This window comes from Atta colombica, unplaced genomic scaffold, assembly GCF_001594045.1.
Source record: "Atta colombica isolate Treedump-2 unplaced genomic scaffold, Acol1.0 scaffold48, whole genome shotgun sequence".
Classification (NCBI taxonomy): domain Eukaryota; kingdom Metazoa; phylum Arthropoda; class Insecta; order Hymenoptera; family Formicidae; genus Atta; species Atta colombica.
The window spans coordinates 298,491-311,354 of NW_017259537.1; the positions used below are offsets into that span (position 1 = coordinate 298,491).

The following is a 12,864-nucleotide window of genomic DNA, read 5'->3' on the forward strand; positions in this document are numbered from 1 at the left end:
GGCATGCGTGCATATCTCAATTGTACCACCTTCTGAGGTGAGGCTCTTAATTGATCCATGGAATATGTTCTAACGCGATGCATCTAGTCGCATATTGGTTCCGGTGATGCGAACGTATTGGAGCGTGTTGGGCATATTAGAGCGTGCGAACAACCTGGATGTTTTCTAACACATGCACAGGTGACACAGTGTAACACTGTGTCTTACACAAAGTGTTCCAACTATGACACAGTGTTACACTGCTCAACACAATAAAAAGCTAAGTACGAGGGTGTAAAATATCAATGCTAACTTTTTAAAAAGTTATTTGGTAGCCATACTTATTTTGCAATAAAATCTTCAAAAATCGTCAATTCTGAAAAAATTATAACTTAAGTCTAAATAAAAATCATAAATCTCTTATTGATACGCTAAATATGATTATAAGAATAGAATGGAAGATTGCAATGCAAATTCTGTTACACTATGAAACTAAATTGCGTTCCAACAAGTACTTTACACACAGTGGAATACAATGTTTCTGTATCCTAGCTGGAAAACAGCCCTAATTGTGAGTCCAGATCTTCAATTCTCATAGACATAGCATAGCACTATGACACAGAGCGTTGATTGGTGAAAAGCCGGTTGTGAGGATAAAATTTATCCATCGCCCATTTTTCACCAATTAGCGTTCAGTGTCAGAGCGCTGTTGCCCATATGAGGATCCGTGCTTATTCCTTCTATCATAGATTTAAGTTTTATAAAGACTTAAAATATAGGCAACAGGGTGCGATGAGGTATAGAGATTTGGATAAGTTTTTTACGCGTACATTTTTTAATTTTTTTAAAATAGCATGTTTTTCAGATAGTAACATTAATAGATAGTAACGCTAATATGTTGCGCTATGCAAACGATAAGTCAAGTATGATTATTATTTCGCGGTAATTGGCGACAATAGCGACGCACATACGTGCCAACAATACAACTTATTTCTCTTTTGCGGAATAACCTAAATCTAAACAGACATTCGTCCCGTTTCTATCTTATATATCATATGATTCAGTGATTCCTCTTGCTTTTCCAGTTCACATACGCACTGCGTCCCGTGATACTACTAGCCATGAATTTTCATTGACTTCTCTGTAATACTGTCGAATTTGCGCGGGTGGCGACCTTAACCTTTTTCGATTATACTCTGTATCATGGCTTTACGTCGTGGAAAACGCAATCTGAAATTGCAAGTCTCCGACGAAGCGCCTGCACCAGTGTATGTAAAACATCAACGCAATGTTTGTCGAATGCTGTGATTAATATTATCATATATGTAATCTTTTGCGTTTGTTATTATTTATGTATAAAAATTACAAGAAAAATGTGTATAAGCAAGATTAAAAAAAAATAGTATAAATTTTTACCTGTGAATATTTTCCATTTGATCAAGTGTCATTCTATATTTGAGTGTTAACTTTTTTGTAACACAAGTAAGTTTGTAACGTATTATTCACTCTTTGTTGGTATTCAGTGAGTAATAAAGATAGATTTTTATCATTAAATGGGAAGCATCCTTTTATTAATCATTGAATCAAGAAAGATAGAATGGTGTTTATTAAAGATAGAACTTGTATAAATGGAAAACATCCATCATATTATTTTGATTACATTAGAAGAATGCTTACACAATGTATATAAGTGGTGTAAGAATTTATCTTCAGATATATTTTATGGATGCTTTATTTTAGAACTCCACCAAGAAATTTAGACAAACGGACTACCATTACCATAGATGAAAAAACATTTGTTGTAGAAGCTGATGATTTAGAAACACTTTGTATACTTGGTCGTGGAGCATATGGAATTGTTGATAAAATGCGACACAAACAGAGTGGCACAATTATGGCTGTTAAGGTATTGTCAAAATGAACAGTTTTCTTACATTATAGTATGTGCAATAAACAACTTAAAAAAATTACACACACATACACATACGCATACACACATACATATATGCATATGCATGCAGGCACACATACATATATGCACACGTACGCATACACGCACGCATGCACGCATACACACACACACACACACACACACACACACACATATATATATATATAACTGATATTTATAGAGGATAGCTGCTACAGTTAATACACAAGAGCAAAAGCGGCTGCTCATGGATTTAGATATTTCTATGCGTAGCTCAGCATGTCTCTACACAGTACAATTCTATGGAGCCTTATTTCGAGAAGGAGATGTATGGATATGTATGGAAGTGATGGATATGAGCCTTGATAAATTTTATACAAAAGTATATAAACATGGTCGTGCCATTCCTGAAGATATTTTAGGAAAAGTGGCTTTTGCGGTATATATATGTACATATACAAACGCGCATTTACACATCAAACTCTTTAAACCCTCAATAATGTTTTGTCAATGTTAAATAATTGCACAAACATTTCTTTTCTCTTGTTCTCGACCCTTCTTCTTTCTTTTGATTTTACATGAAATTTAGTTTTTAATTGATTTAAACTCTTTTTAACTTAAGAATCATCTGCATTATCAATTTTGCAGATAGTGAGCGCACTACATTACCTCTATTCACAATTACGAGTGATTCATAGAGATGTAAAACCTAGTAATATCTTAATTAATCGGAAAGGCGAGGTAAAAATTTGTGACTTTGGTATATCGGGTTATCTTGTAGATTCAGTTGCTAAGACTATCGATGCCGGATGCAAACCATATATGGCTGTATGTAATTACAAAATTTTGCCATTGAAAATTCATCACTCAGTTTTCCATTCAATATATTCTTTATCATTATCTTTTTTTTGTAGCCAGAAAGGATAGATCCGTCAGGTAACCCATCACAATATGATATCAGATCCGATGTTTGGTCATTAGGAATTTCCCTCGTTGAATTAGCAACTGGTAAATTCCCATACGAGTCGTGGGGTACGCCGTTCGAGCAACTGAAACAGGTAGTCAAGGATGAAGCCCCAAAATTACCTGTAGGCAAGTTCTCTTCTTCATTCGAAGAATTTATTAATAAGTGGTAAGTGGCAACGTGTGCGTTAAGATTTTTATACTTCTGATCTAATTGATTTTTTTACATAATCGTTACTATTTTCAGTCTAATGAAGAACTACACTGCCCGCCCAAATTATAGTCAATTACTAGAACTTGACTTTATCAGAGAATATGCCCAAAAAGATACAAATGTGGCCGAATTCGTTGAAGAGATTTTAGACTTACCGGAAAACGAGCAACCGGTATAGTGCATACGTCATTTTGACGTGACTTGCAATATAATTTGACTTGTATTTTTGCAAGACAGTCATTGGCATGTGGATTGGCATTGTCATATGTAATTTATATTCGTGAACCGCATTTGATCATTGTGTCGCAAGATATAATTGGCACTCGAATAATTTAGCTTTTACCATCTTTAATTTTTAGTAATTGCATCTGGACACATTTAGCATTTATAGATTTGGCCTGAAAATAATTGTGCCTACTTCAATCCTAATCTTGTGAAAGCAAACATTGGAAATAACGCACATGTTTTTCTACATGATAAAGCGATACATGTTAACATTTGTGGCATTGTTGTAATAATAGAAAAAATAATAGAAAGTAAAGTCTTAATAGAAATGTATCTTGTCAAGATACATGCGCATCTTTAAAAAATAGATTAGAAAATCAATTTATTGTAACACTAGATTGTACATAATAATTAATTTGATTTGTTTAGAAAACAGCTCCATTTATTAGCGATCAATTGTAACAATTATATATATTAATAGTAATAGAAATTGAATTTTGTGACACAATGGATGTTGCGCACGCGACACACTCACTCATTCACTCGCACAGAATTAATATCATATATATATATATATATTATATCATAGTGAAAATCTCTTGTAAAAATCCTTGATATTTTCCTTTTCTATGTATGATTTAGCGTCGTAATGTAATGAAAAATTATATAATTTAGAATAAACGATTATTTAAATTATATGAGATTGATTTAAACATGAAAGATAATCCTTAGTATACACCTTAGTTTTTGGCACCCTTAATACACACGTTCGGTCATTTGTGTCCTGGGGATTAATTTTCATCACTTTTACAATTATACATAAATTAAATGATTTTTACATATATTTTGACATCTTCAGAAAGTATTTGTGCTTTATATACTCATAGTTATATATTCATAAACAAATTGTAGATAAATTGTTATAATTAAATATAGTAACAAAATGAAAAAAATGCACTGTTTCATATAAAAATGTAAAACTCTGAAACAAAAATGTTTAAAGGAAGAATATAGTTCAATATCTTAAAATTGGTATTTTAAATTACAAAAAAAGATAGTGTCTATCCAAAATATTTAGTTATTCAGTAATCTGAAAATTATGTTTTTTTTTTTAATATGCATGAATGGCTATACATTAAAGATATATTGCATTTATATTTTAAATGCATTTTATTATTGCTATTGTGTTAAAAAAAAACAATAATTATATACAGTTTATATAATCACCTCAAAAATCAATAAAATTAATTATTACTTATTCGATGCGTTTTTGCATAAAATGAAAGCATTTGACAGATGCGTCGCTTTGCCCCGCGAATCGAGATATTAAACGTTAAAGTTGACGATTAATGAGGTTAGGGTAATTATTTAGAATAGCCCCCCCCCCCGATCCTCATCTAAAATTTTAATAAAAATATACTCATTCGACATGTTTTCACTCAAAATGAAAGAAACGCTGACAAAAAAATCGCGACGATCGGCAATCAAATCGTGAATCGAGTTATTAAGCGTTAGAAACTTTAGAGATAAGATATCTGTTTCTAACTTGCTGTAACACTGTATACATTCTGCTTTAATTATACAAATTCACTGCAAATTCAAAAATAAAAATTCTCTTCACAAACAAATTCGCTGCTTTAAAAACACAAATTCATTGGTAATACAAAGAATTTGAATGCTTAAGGCTTCTGAGTAGTTGCGGCGGCCATGTTGGAATCATGACGTTAGAATCGAAACAAATGACACGTTAATTTATATTACGTATCATTTGTAAATAAAGACAATTTGGATAAATCTAATTGACGAGATCACTTTAAAACATTTGTAAAAATCGATGAAAATTGTCCTTTCTTTCCTTGATAGTCAGTAAAGTGAGCCTATATTCGCGCAGAAACACACGGTCTGGCAGCTGTTGAAACGAATAAAAAATATGCTTTTACATACAAAATTCCAAGATAACTTTAATTTTCGTCGATAATTACGACTTTAATAAGTACGAGATAAGTCACATTTTAACAATTATAGTAAGCAAATAATAACGAAATGGCATGCATAAATTTCGTCGTTAAAACGTCACTTTTCCATGCCTATAAGTTCAGCCATTTATCGTGAACGGCGCTGTATACACACCACACACACACACACCCCACACACACACACACACACCCCACACACACACACACACACACACAAAACACACACACACAAAACACACACAAAACACACACACACAAAACACACACACAAAACACACACACAAAACACACACACACAAACACACACACAAAACACAAACACACACACAAAACACACACACAAAACACACACACACAAACACACACACAAAACACACACACACAAACACACACACAAAACACACACACACAAAACACACACACACAAAACACACACACACAAAACACACACAAAACACACATTTTATATATATATATATATATATATATATATGTACAAGCATGATGCATGTACACGTAACGGCAGGAATCCTTTGGCGTTCGGCGCGTGGCGTTACACTCATACCGAAGCGTACACATGTTACTGGAAATGCAGAAGAGGCATGGAGCGCGAAGGGAGAAAGTGGGGAGGCGCTCCGATATTCTGTCCTTAGTGCAAGACGCACGATTGAGAAAGAAAGCGTAATTGAACGTGATGTCGGCTCGCGATGTCCTTTCGCTGTCTCACACATTTGTTACTAGTATGAGTGAGATATCTCGGTGTCTCTCATTCGCTAATACTCATAATAATACTTTTATTATGCACAAAATGTTGTAATTATGCATAAAATGTTGTAATTGTATGCCTAAAAATTTTTAATGCTATAAAAAATTTCTGTGGATAATTACAACATTACATGTAATTTTGAGACTCATGGTATTTCCTAACAGCACAAACGTTGATATATCAATTGTAAGTTGACTTTGTTAAGTCAGGCCTTTAGAATCGACTGTAAGTTGACTTTGTACAGATGTCCTTCCAATGTCAACTTTAAGATATTTAATGCGATTTACGAAATTGGAATCATTTCATCCTTGTTGTAACTATATTATAGTCGACGAATGCTAGACGAATTGCTGAACGTTGTGGGCATGAATCGGATTACTGCCTATAAGAATAATATATAATCTATTTTTTAAAATAGTCGACTTAAGTCGATTTTAAGTCAATTGACTTATCAAAAAGTCTGCACAAAATATTCATAAGATGTTATTGCAGTACACCCGCACGTGATTGCGCATGACGCAGCATACAACAGCTAATAAATGGCGATTGCAGAAATAATGGCTGGGAGTCTGATAATAATTAAAGAATAGAATTAATATTATAAGATTTATTATTAAAGATTTGGGAACATCAGTGCAACTATGGTAATGTATTTTTGTATAAAATATTATTTATATATTTAATTATTAATTAAAGACATTTTAAAATTGGAATAACGCTTATATAATCAGAGCCGGATTGTGTAGGTTAATTATTTATGATTAAATAACTAGAAAACCTGAAAATGCCCAACAATTTTCTGAGTTGTCGAAACGTTAACGAAATCGGCGAACTTTACTTTATTATAATGCAGATCGTGAAGTAGCCTCTCAGCCGGTTTTACTTTCAAATGTTGATAACCCAATCGACGGTCTATCATGTTCATCAGCCTTCGATTTGAAGAACCTGAGATTGAAGATGACATGATAGAGATCAATCATTCGCAATATTCAGCTTTATCAAATAATTCGCAATATTCATATTTATTAGAAAGTGATATTAGTTACAATGACAATGTCAGTAATACATCATCAGAGCAGTGACGAATTTCAAATCAACCCGCAAGAAAATGTACATTTGCCTTTGACAGGTGAACTGTGCAATTGGGCAAATGAATTTCAAATTAATCAAAATATATTAACTTTTATTTCATTATTACAAGTTTTTTCAAGACACGGGCGTGACGATTTACCATTTATGGATGAATATCTAAATTTAAAAAACAATGGATTCTCAATCAACAAACAGCAAATCAATATCCATGCTGTTATATGTAATGTTCGAGCATATGTTACTTGCACAAAATCACATAATGGACACTTTGCCTGTGGAAAATGCACTGTTAGGGGTGAAAAAATAAACAGGCGAATGACTTTTTTGGATCCCATTGCTTCACTTCGGACCGATATTGATTTTATTAACAGGCAACCGGAACATCATCTTCAAGTATACCTTCGCCATTTGAATTGATTTCAGTTCCAGTGATAAGTCATTTTCCTATAGATTATATGCATAATTCCTGTCTTGGTATAAATAAGCAATTTCTAAAGTTGTGGATAGATAGATCGAAAATCAGAGTAGCCCAAGTTCATCTTAATATTTTGTCAGATTTTACAGATATTTCGACCATTATCTGATCATCATCAATATGAAACATAAGTCGATTTAAAATAACAGTTAATAACAATTTCTTAACAATATATTGAGAGAAATATATTGAGAGAATTACGATCGCATAGATGCATATATAATATAAACTTGATTTTTTTTTTATTCTTATAATAATTTGTTTGACCATCCAAGATTACGACGTTTAAATTTGTTTCGAATGACATCGTTCTATTATCTTCATTTATCCCAAATATGATCGTCTTAATGTGCAAGAATTCTGATTAACAACTCAATTGAGTTGAATTTTTCTAATGTAACATACATATTAATAAGATATTTGATTTTCAGACTTACCTGATTCACCACGGTTCGATGAAATAGAAAATGAATCCTCAATGAGAAATCATAATAATTGCTGTGGTAAGCAAATAATTTCTTACAGAGGAACATTACTGATTTGTTAATAATTCGTCTCTTTAATGTCTCTTTCTTAATATTATATTTTTATGTTATATTTATATTTTATATTGTATTTTTAAATAAAAATATATAAAAATACATAAAAATTATTTTAAGTAAATGCACATCACAAACTCATTCTCCTGTTCCTATAATAATAAATAATAAAAAACAATAAAATTTTGGCAAATAGTCAATGCTGGTAATGATTATTGTGATAACAGACAGATTTGATTTTATTAAAATATTAATGTTAATTTAATTTTTATGTTGCAATTTCTTCATATCTTTATAGGCAGAGAGATTATATCCATAAGGAACTGAAAAGATTGTCCAGACAAATGTACGCTATTGAAGTTCTACTAAAAGAGGAGAATGCAGAACGAAGTGAGGTTGTAGCACAAGATCTGTTACCTCCATTGCCTCTAATGACGCTGAAACAGTTCTTGCAGTGCGAAAATCAGAATTGAAAGTGAAACCAACATGATACAAAACAATTTGTAAATATATTCATATTATCATATTTATTAAATATTATTTTAAATGCTTGTATTATCCGTTAGGAAAATTATGTTTTTTCAGAAATTTACTCGCCATCTTGTAATTTTTGAATTTCGTCATATTTAATTTCTCATGTATCATCAAGGATTTTTTTTTATTTATATGTATTAAATTTGGTAATTTTATATTGAACATTATTGAAAAGAATTTGATATAATATTAAAATATGACATAATGCAAATAGAGAATTAAGTGGCAAAATTGCTACATAAAAAGATGTATGATGATCGGTACCAAAATAACCATCGATTGAATTTGTTTTCTAATGTGTATTTCATTTTCGCTGTTGTTTTTCCATTCATAATATTCCATTTTTTCCATTCATAATTTTTTTCCATTTATGTATAATGTTCCATTATATTTTTTGTAACTATATTACAGGAACATATGAGTTCCATTATATTTTTTGTAACTATATTACAGGAACATAAATCGGAGGTTCGACAGATAAGTTTATTAGAAACACTTTATCAAATTATCTCTAACAAATTATCTCTAATGAAGTAACCACTTAAATATCATGGACAGGTCAGAAAAATGGTGTAAGCTTTAAATCCACATCCATATCCAAACTAATAATCGGTAACATTTATTCCATTAGGTGTCTATCTGTCTATATTTATATACTATTCTTGGCATTTTAAGTGATACGAAAAGTTTCAGGACGATATTTTAATATTCTCGTCAATAATAGCGCAATCACTACAGCGCCAATTCCCATTAGTCTATTGCCTCTTTTTATTTATTTGCATTTTCATATTTTTATTCTTTTATTTCAGATATGGCACCGTTGACATCATTGTTCAATTGAACGTGATAGATGCTCTGACAACATCGGTAAAAAAAAACTGAGGAGGATTTTAAAAAATTTAATAGAAGATTAGGGAAAAAACGAAGGGATGAAGATTCGAATTACGATATCACTTTTGTAATGCAGTAAGAATTAGAATTTAGACTTAGAATTTAAAATTAATAAAATGATCATATGTAAAAATAAATAAATATGGATTAATTTGGATTAATTTTGTGTTCAAAATTATTTATTCTTTCTACCATTTCTTTCTATCTTTGTGGCATCGTATTATGCGCGCGTCACACGCGATACCATTGCGCGACCGCGTTCTCTAAAATATCATCGCGTTCTCTAAAATAATAATAATAATTATAATAATTATAATTCAGTAGAATAAAAATATTTCGGCATGAATAATCGCATGTAATAAACGCTGAAGAGAAGATTATGTAAGAAGAAGATGGTAAGCTCGAGAGATGGTATGTATGATATGTATAGATGGAGACGCCCGGCGGATCGCGTCCGGCGGCCATTGACCCCACGCCACGTCTTCATCGCGATACGGATAAGTAAGTTTCCGCACATCTCCGCTCCATAATTTCCCGCTACGTAATTTCCGGGCACGTAATTTCCTGTACCCGGGACATCCTCGTCTCCCGCACCGCCATCCCCGCGATATCACCCACTGTGATGTCATCTACTTCCCCTTCCCCCCTATGACGTCGCTCTCTCTCTTATCTGCGGATCCTTCCGTGCCGCGGATACTCCCCTCCCCCCGCCACTCTGAAAAATCTTTCAATGTTACGTCTTTTATCTTAGTTTGTACGGTTTTTTTAAATTTAAGAAGTTAATTCTCGCTAAGTTCCTTTGTTGGCGATGCCGCGTACTACTCAACAACGCTTCGTTTGCGTGACACTCCGTTTTAAAATAATTTTTTTTCTCTATATTATGGAAGCATACACGAAGCGTATTTGAATGCTCCGTGTACTTTTTGTCAAACATTTAGGAAGCGTAGACGAAGTACTAGTAAATGAAGCGTCATTGAGTTCTACAGCGAACGTAAACGAAGTATAGTTGAATAGTATGCGGTACCGCCACCAGAGGGATTAAGCGAGAACTAATTTCTCGAATTTAAAATACCGTACAAATTAGGATAAAAGACGTAGCATTAAAAGATTTTTCAGTTGTGTTCTAATGAAATAATTTTATGAAGCTCCTAGGGCTCCAAGAAGAAAGCATAGCACTTTGTTTTTAGATATTTATCGAATAAATGAAATATTTTAAAATATCATTTGCTTACCAAAAACCTCGACTACATTTCATTCGTCTAAGAACTTGACGAATGAAATGTAGTCGAGGTTTACATTCTCTAGATTGCCTAAACATGTTCCATTTACAATTTAAAAAACATTCTGCTCGTGCTTGCCGTGCTTATCTATACTTTTATTTATGTTTCTTTAACATTTAGTTGACACTTCCTTTACGTTCCATGTTCCAATTCGCTTCTTACGAATTTCATTTATGTTTCTGTTTCTCCTTCCTTACACTTCCTTTATATTCTAATGAACGCTTTATTGACTTTACATTTTATTTTCATCGAGATTACAGCGCTAATTCTGTATTTGCCGAATTTATTATAATTTTTTTTATATCAGGGAATTTAAATTATCATTCATTATAATTTTTGATCTTCAGAACTTTCCATAGATTTTCTTTTAGAAATAATTCCTTTTCATCACTGCCAGATGATGAAGATAGTAAATCTAATTGTTCAAATGCTAATTGTGCATCCCGCGCAATTATATTGCACTGATCTAAGAGAGACTGCCGTCTCTCGGAGCTAATGCCGAATTCAGTGCACTAATGTATAAAAATTCGGCACTAGGATTCTCACTGAAACAGTGCGTACTGTTTTCGTGCGCACTGAAACGCTCAGTGAAATACATTGCTCGCGACGAGTGCGCATTCAGATCTTAGTGCGTATTAGTTCTCCAGTGAAAACCGCTATAAGTGGCGCTAGTATTCCTAGAATATAGAATCGAGAACCCTTAAAAATGGTGGGTACATTTGCGCGTTTCTGTCGCATATTTGCACTAGTACAATAAAAATGAGAGAGAATAAGGACTACTTTCATAAGCTCTTAACTTAATGGGTCTAGTAATTTTGCAGGATTCCAACTGAGACTGATGTTGTAGAAAAAAATGTGAACTGAAGAGTTAAACATATTTCACTAATTATAATTAACTGTAATTTTACATACTGCATTGAACACAAAAATAGGTTATTAACAAACAGCTACCAGAGAGAAACCTTGCTGTAAATTAATATTACAAATCTATATTTATAATTTCCCTCTTTGCATTTTTTCTCCGATATCAGAAGTTGGAATCCTACAAAGTTACTAAGCCTGTTAAGTTAATCAGAGCTTGGTGAAAGTGGCCCTAAGTCCGGCACAGAATTATACGGTAAGAAAAATGCGCACAAAATGTATTCACGTTCTAACAAAAAATTAATATGTTATAAATATAGAAAATAGAATAATAGTATAAATATTTATGAGTATAAAAGTATTATAATAATAATTCTTTGTATTTATAGGATACATAATGCCATATAGTTCCAATTGATAGAAGACAGATAATATAATGCATTAACTTCTCAAAAATTGTGAAAGACTTGTGTGATTCCGCCATTTTTTTAGGGGAGTTTTGACTTCTTTAATATAAGTTGCGTTCGGCAATGCAAATCTGAAACGTCGGAATGCTCTTTTTCTACAGTGCATATGCCATATGCTATAATATAAAATCACTGCGACACTTCAGATTTGCATTATCGAACACAGCTAAAAAAGAGGACTACGAGATCGTCGGACTCTGTATTCACATTCGGTAGACTGTGCACTAATGTACACTGAATGCGAACTTTTTCGGTTGTGTGTACTGTATCAAGTTGCCATATTCGGCAAACGAAAACTGACTCAGTGTAGTGCTGAATTTGTTTCGGACCAACCGAATGAATCGAATGAGTTCGAGAAATGTTACACTGCTCCTGCGAACTGAATGCGGAAACGCTTGCCGCGCGGCAAAATGAGACGTGGCAACCAATGAACACATTAGGAGCTGTAAGTTTATTGGCTACCGCATCACATTTTATCGCGGCAAGCGTTTCCAGTATGCAGAAGCTATGACATTTTTGTCAGCACAGTTTGGTGTTCGAACAAACAAAATTAGTTAGGCAGCAAAAAATTATAAAATAATAGATAAAGAAAGACTAAAATTATTTATTATAAATGAATTATTAAAAACAAGTAGCGATGATGAAATAGAAGATATGTTATGTGTAATAAAA

At 32.5% G+C, this 12,864-nt stretch overlaps 1 protein-coding gene and 1 long non-coding RNA gene across 3 annotated transcripts; both read left to right on the forward strand.

Annotated features, from left to right (window-relative positions):
* The first annotated feature begins 697 nt into the window (after window positions 1–697).
* Window positions 698–3,541, forward strand: LOC108691624 (dual specificity mitogen-activated protein kinase kinase 6). Of its 2 annotated transcripts, none has more exons than XM_018199466.1 (7): window positions 698–776; window positions 1,065–1,247; window positions 1,720–1,885; window positions 2,112–2,348; window positions 2,558–2,737; window positions 2,824–3,041; window positions 3,120–3,541. In XM_018199466.1, the coding sequence occupies exons 2-7, from the start codon at window positions 1,183–1,185 to the stop codon at window positions 3,262–3,264; spliced, it is 1,011 nt and encodes a 336-aa protein (XP_018054955.1). In that variant the 5' UTR covers window positions 698–776; window positions 1,065–1,182; the 3' UTR covers window positions 3,265–3,541. The 2 variants fall into 2 exon arrangements, with proteins under 2 accessions (XP_018054955.1, XP_018054956.1); XM_018199467.1 differs by lacking the exon at window positions 698–776 and adding an exon at window positions 795–805.
* Window positions 3,542–6,606: 3,065 nt separating this feature from the next.
* Window positions 6,607–9,619, forward strand: LOC108691632. The gene is made up of 4 exons (XR_001931931.1): window positions 6,607–6,697; window positions 8,052–8,123; window positions 8,458–8,662; window positions 9,503–9,619. It is a non-coding gene; the product is annotated as an uncharacterized LOC108691632 (long non-coding RNA).
* The last annotated feature ends 3,245 nt before the right edge of the window (window positions 9,620–12,864 follow it).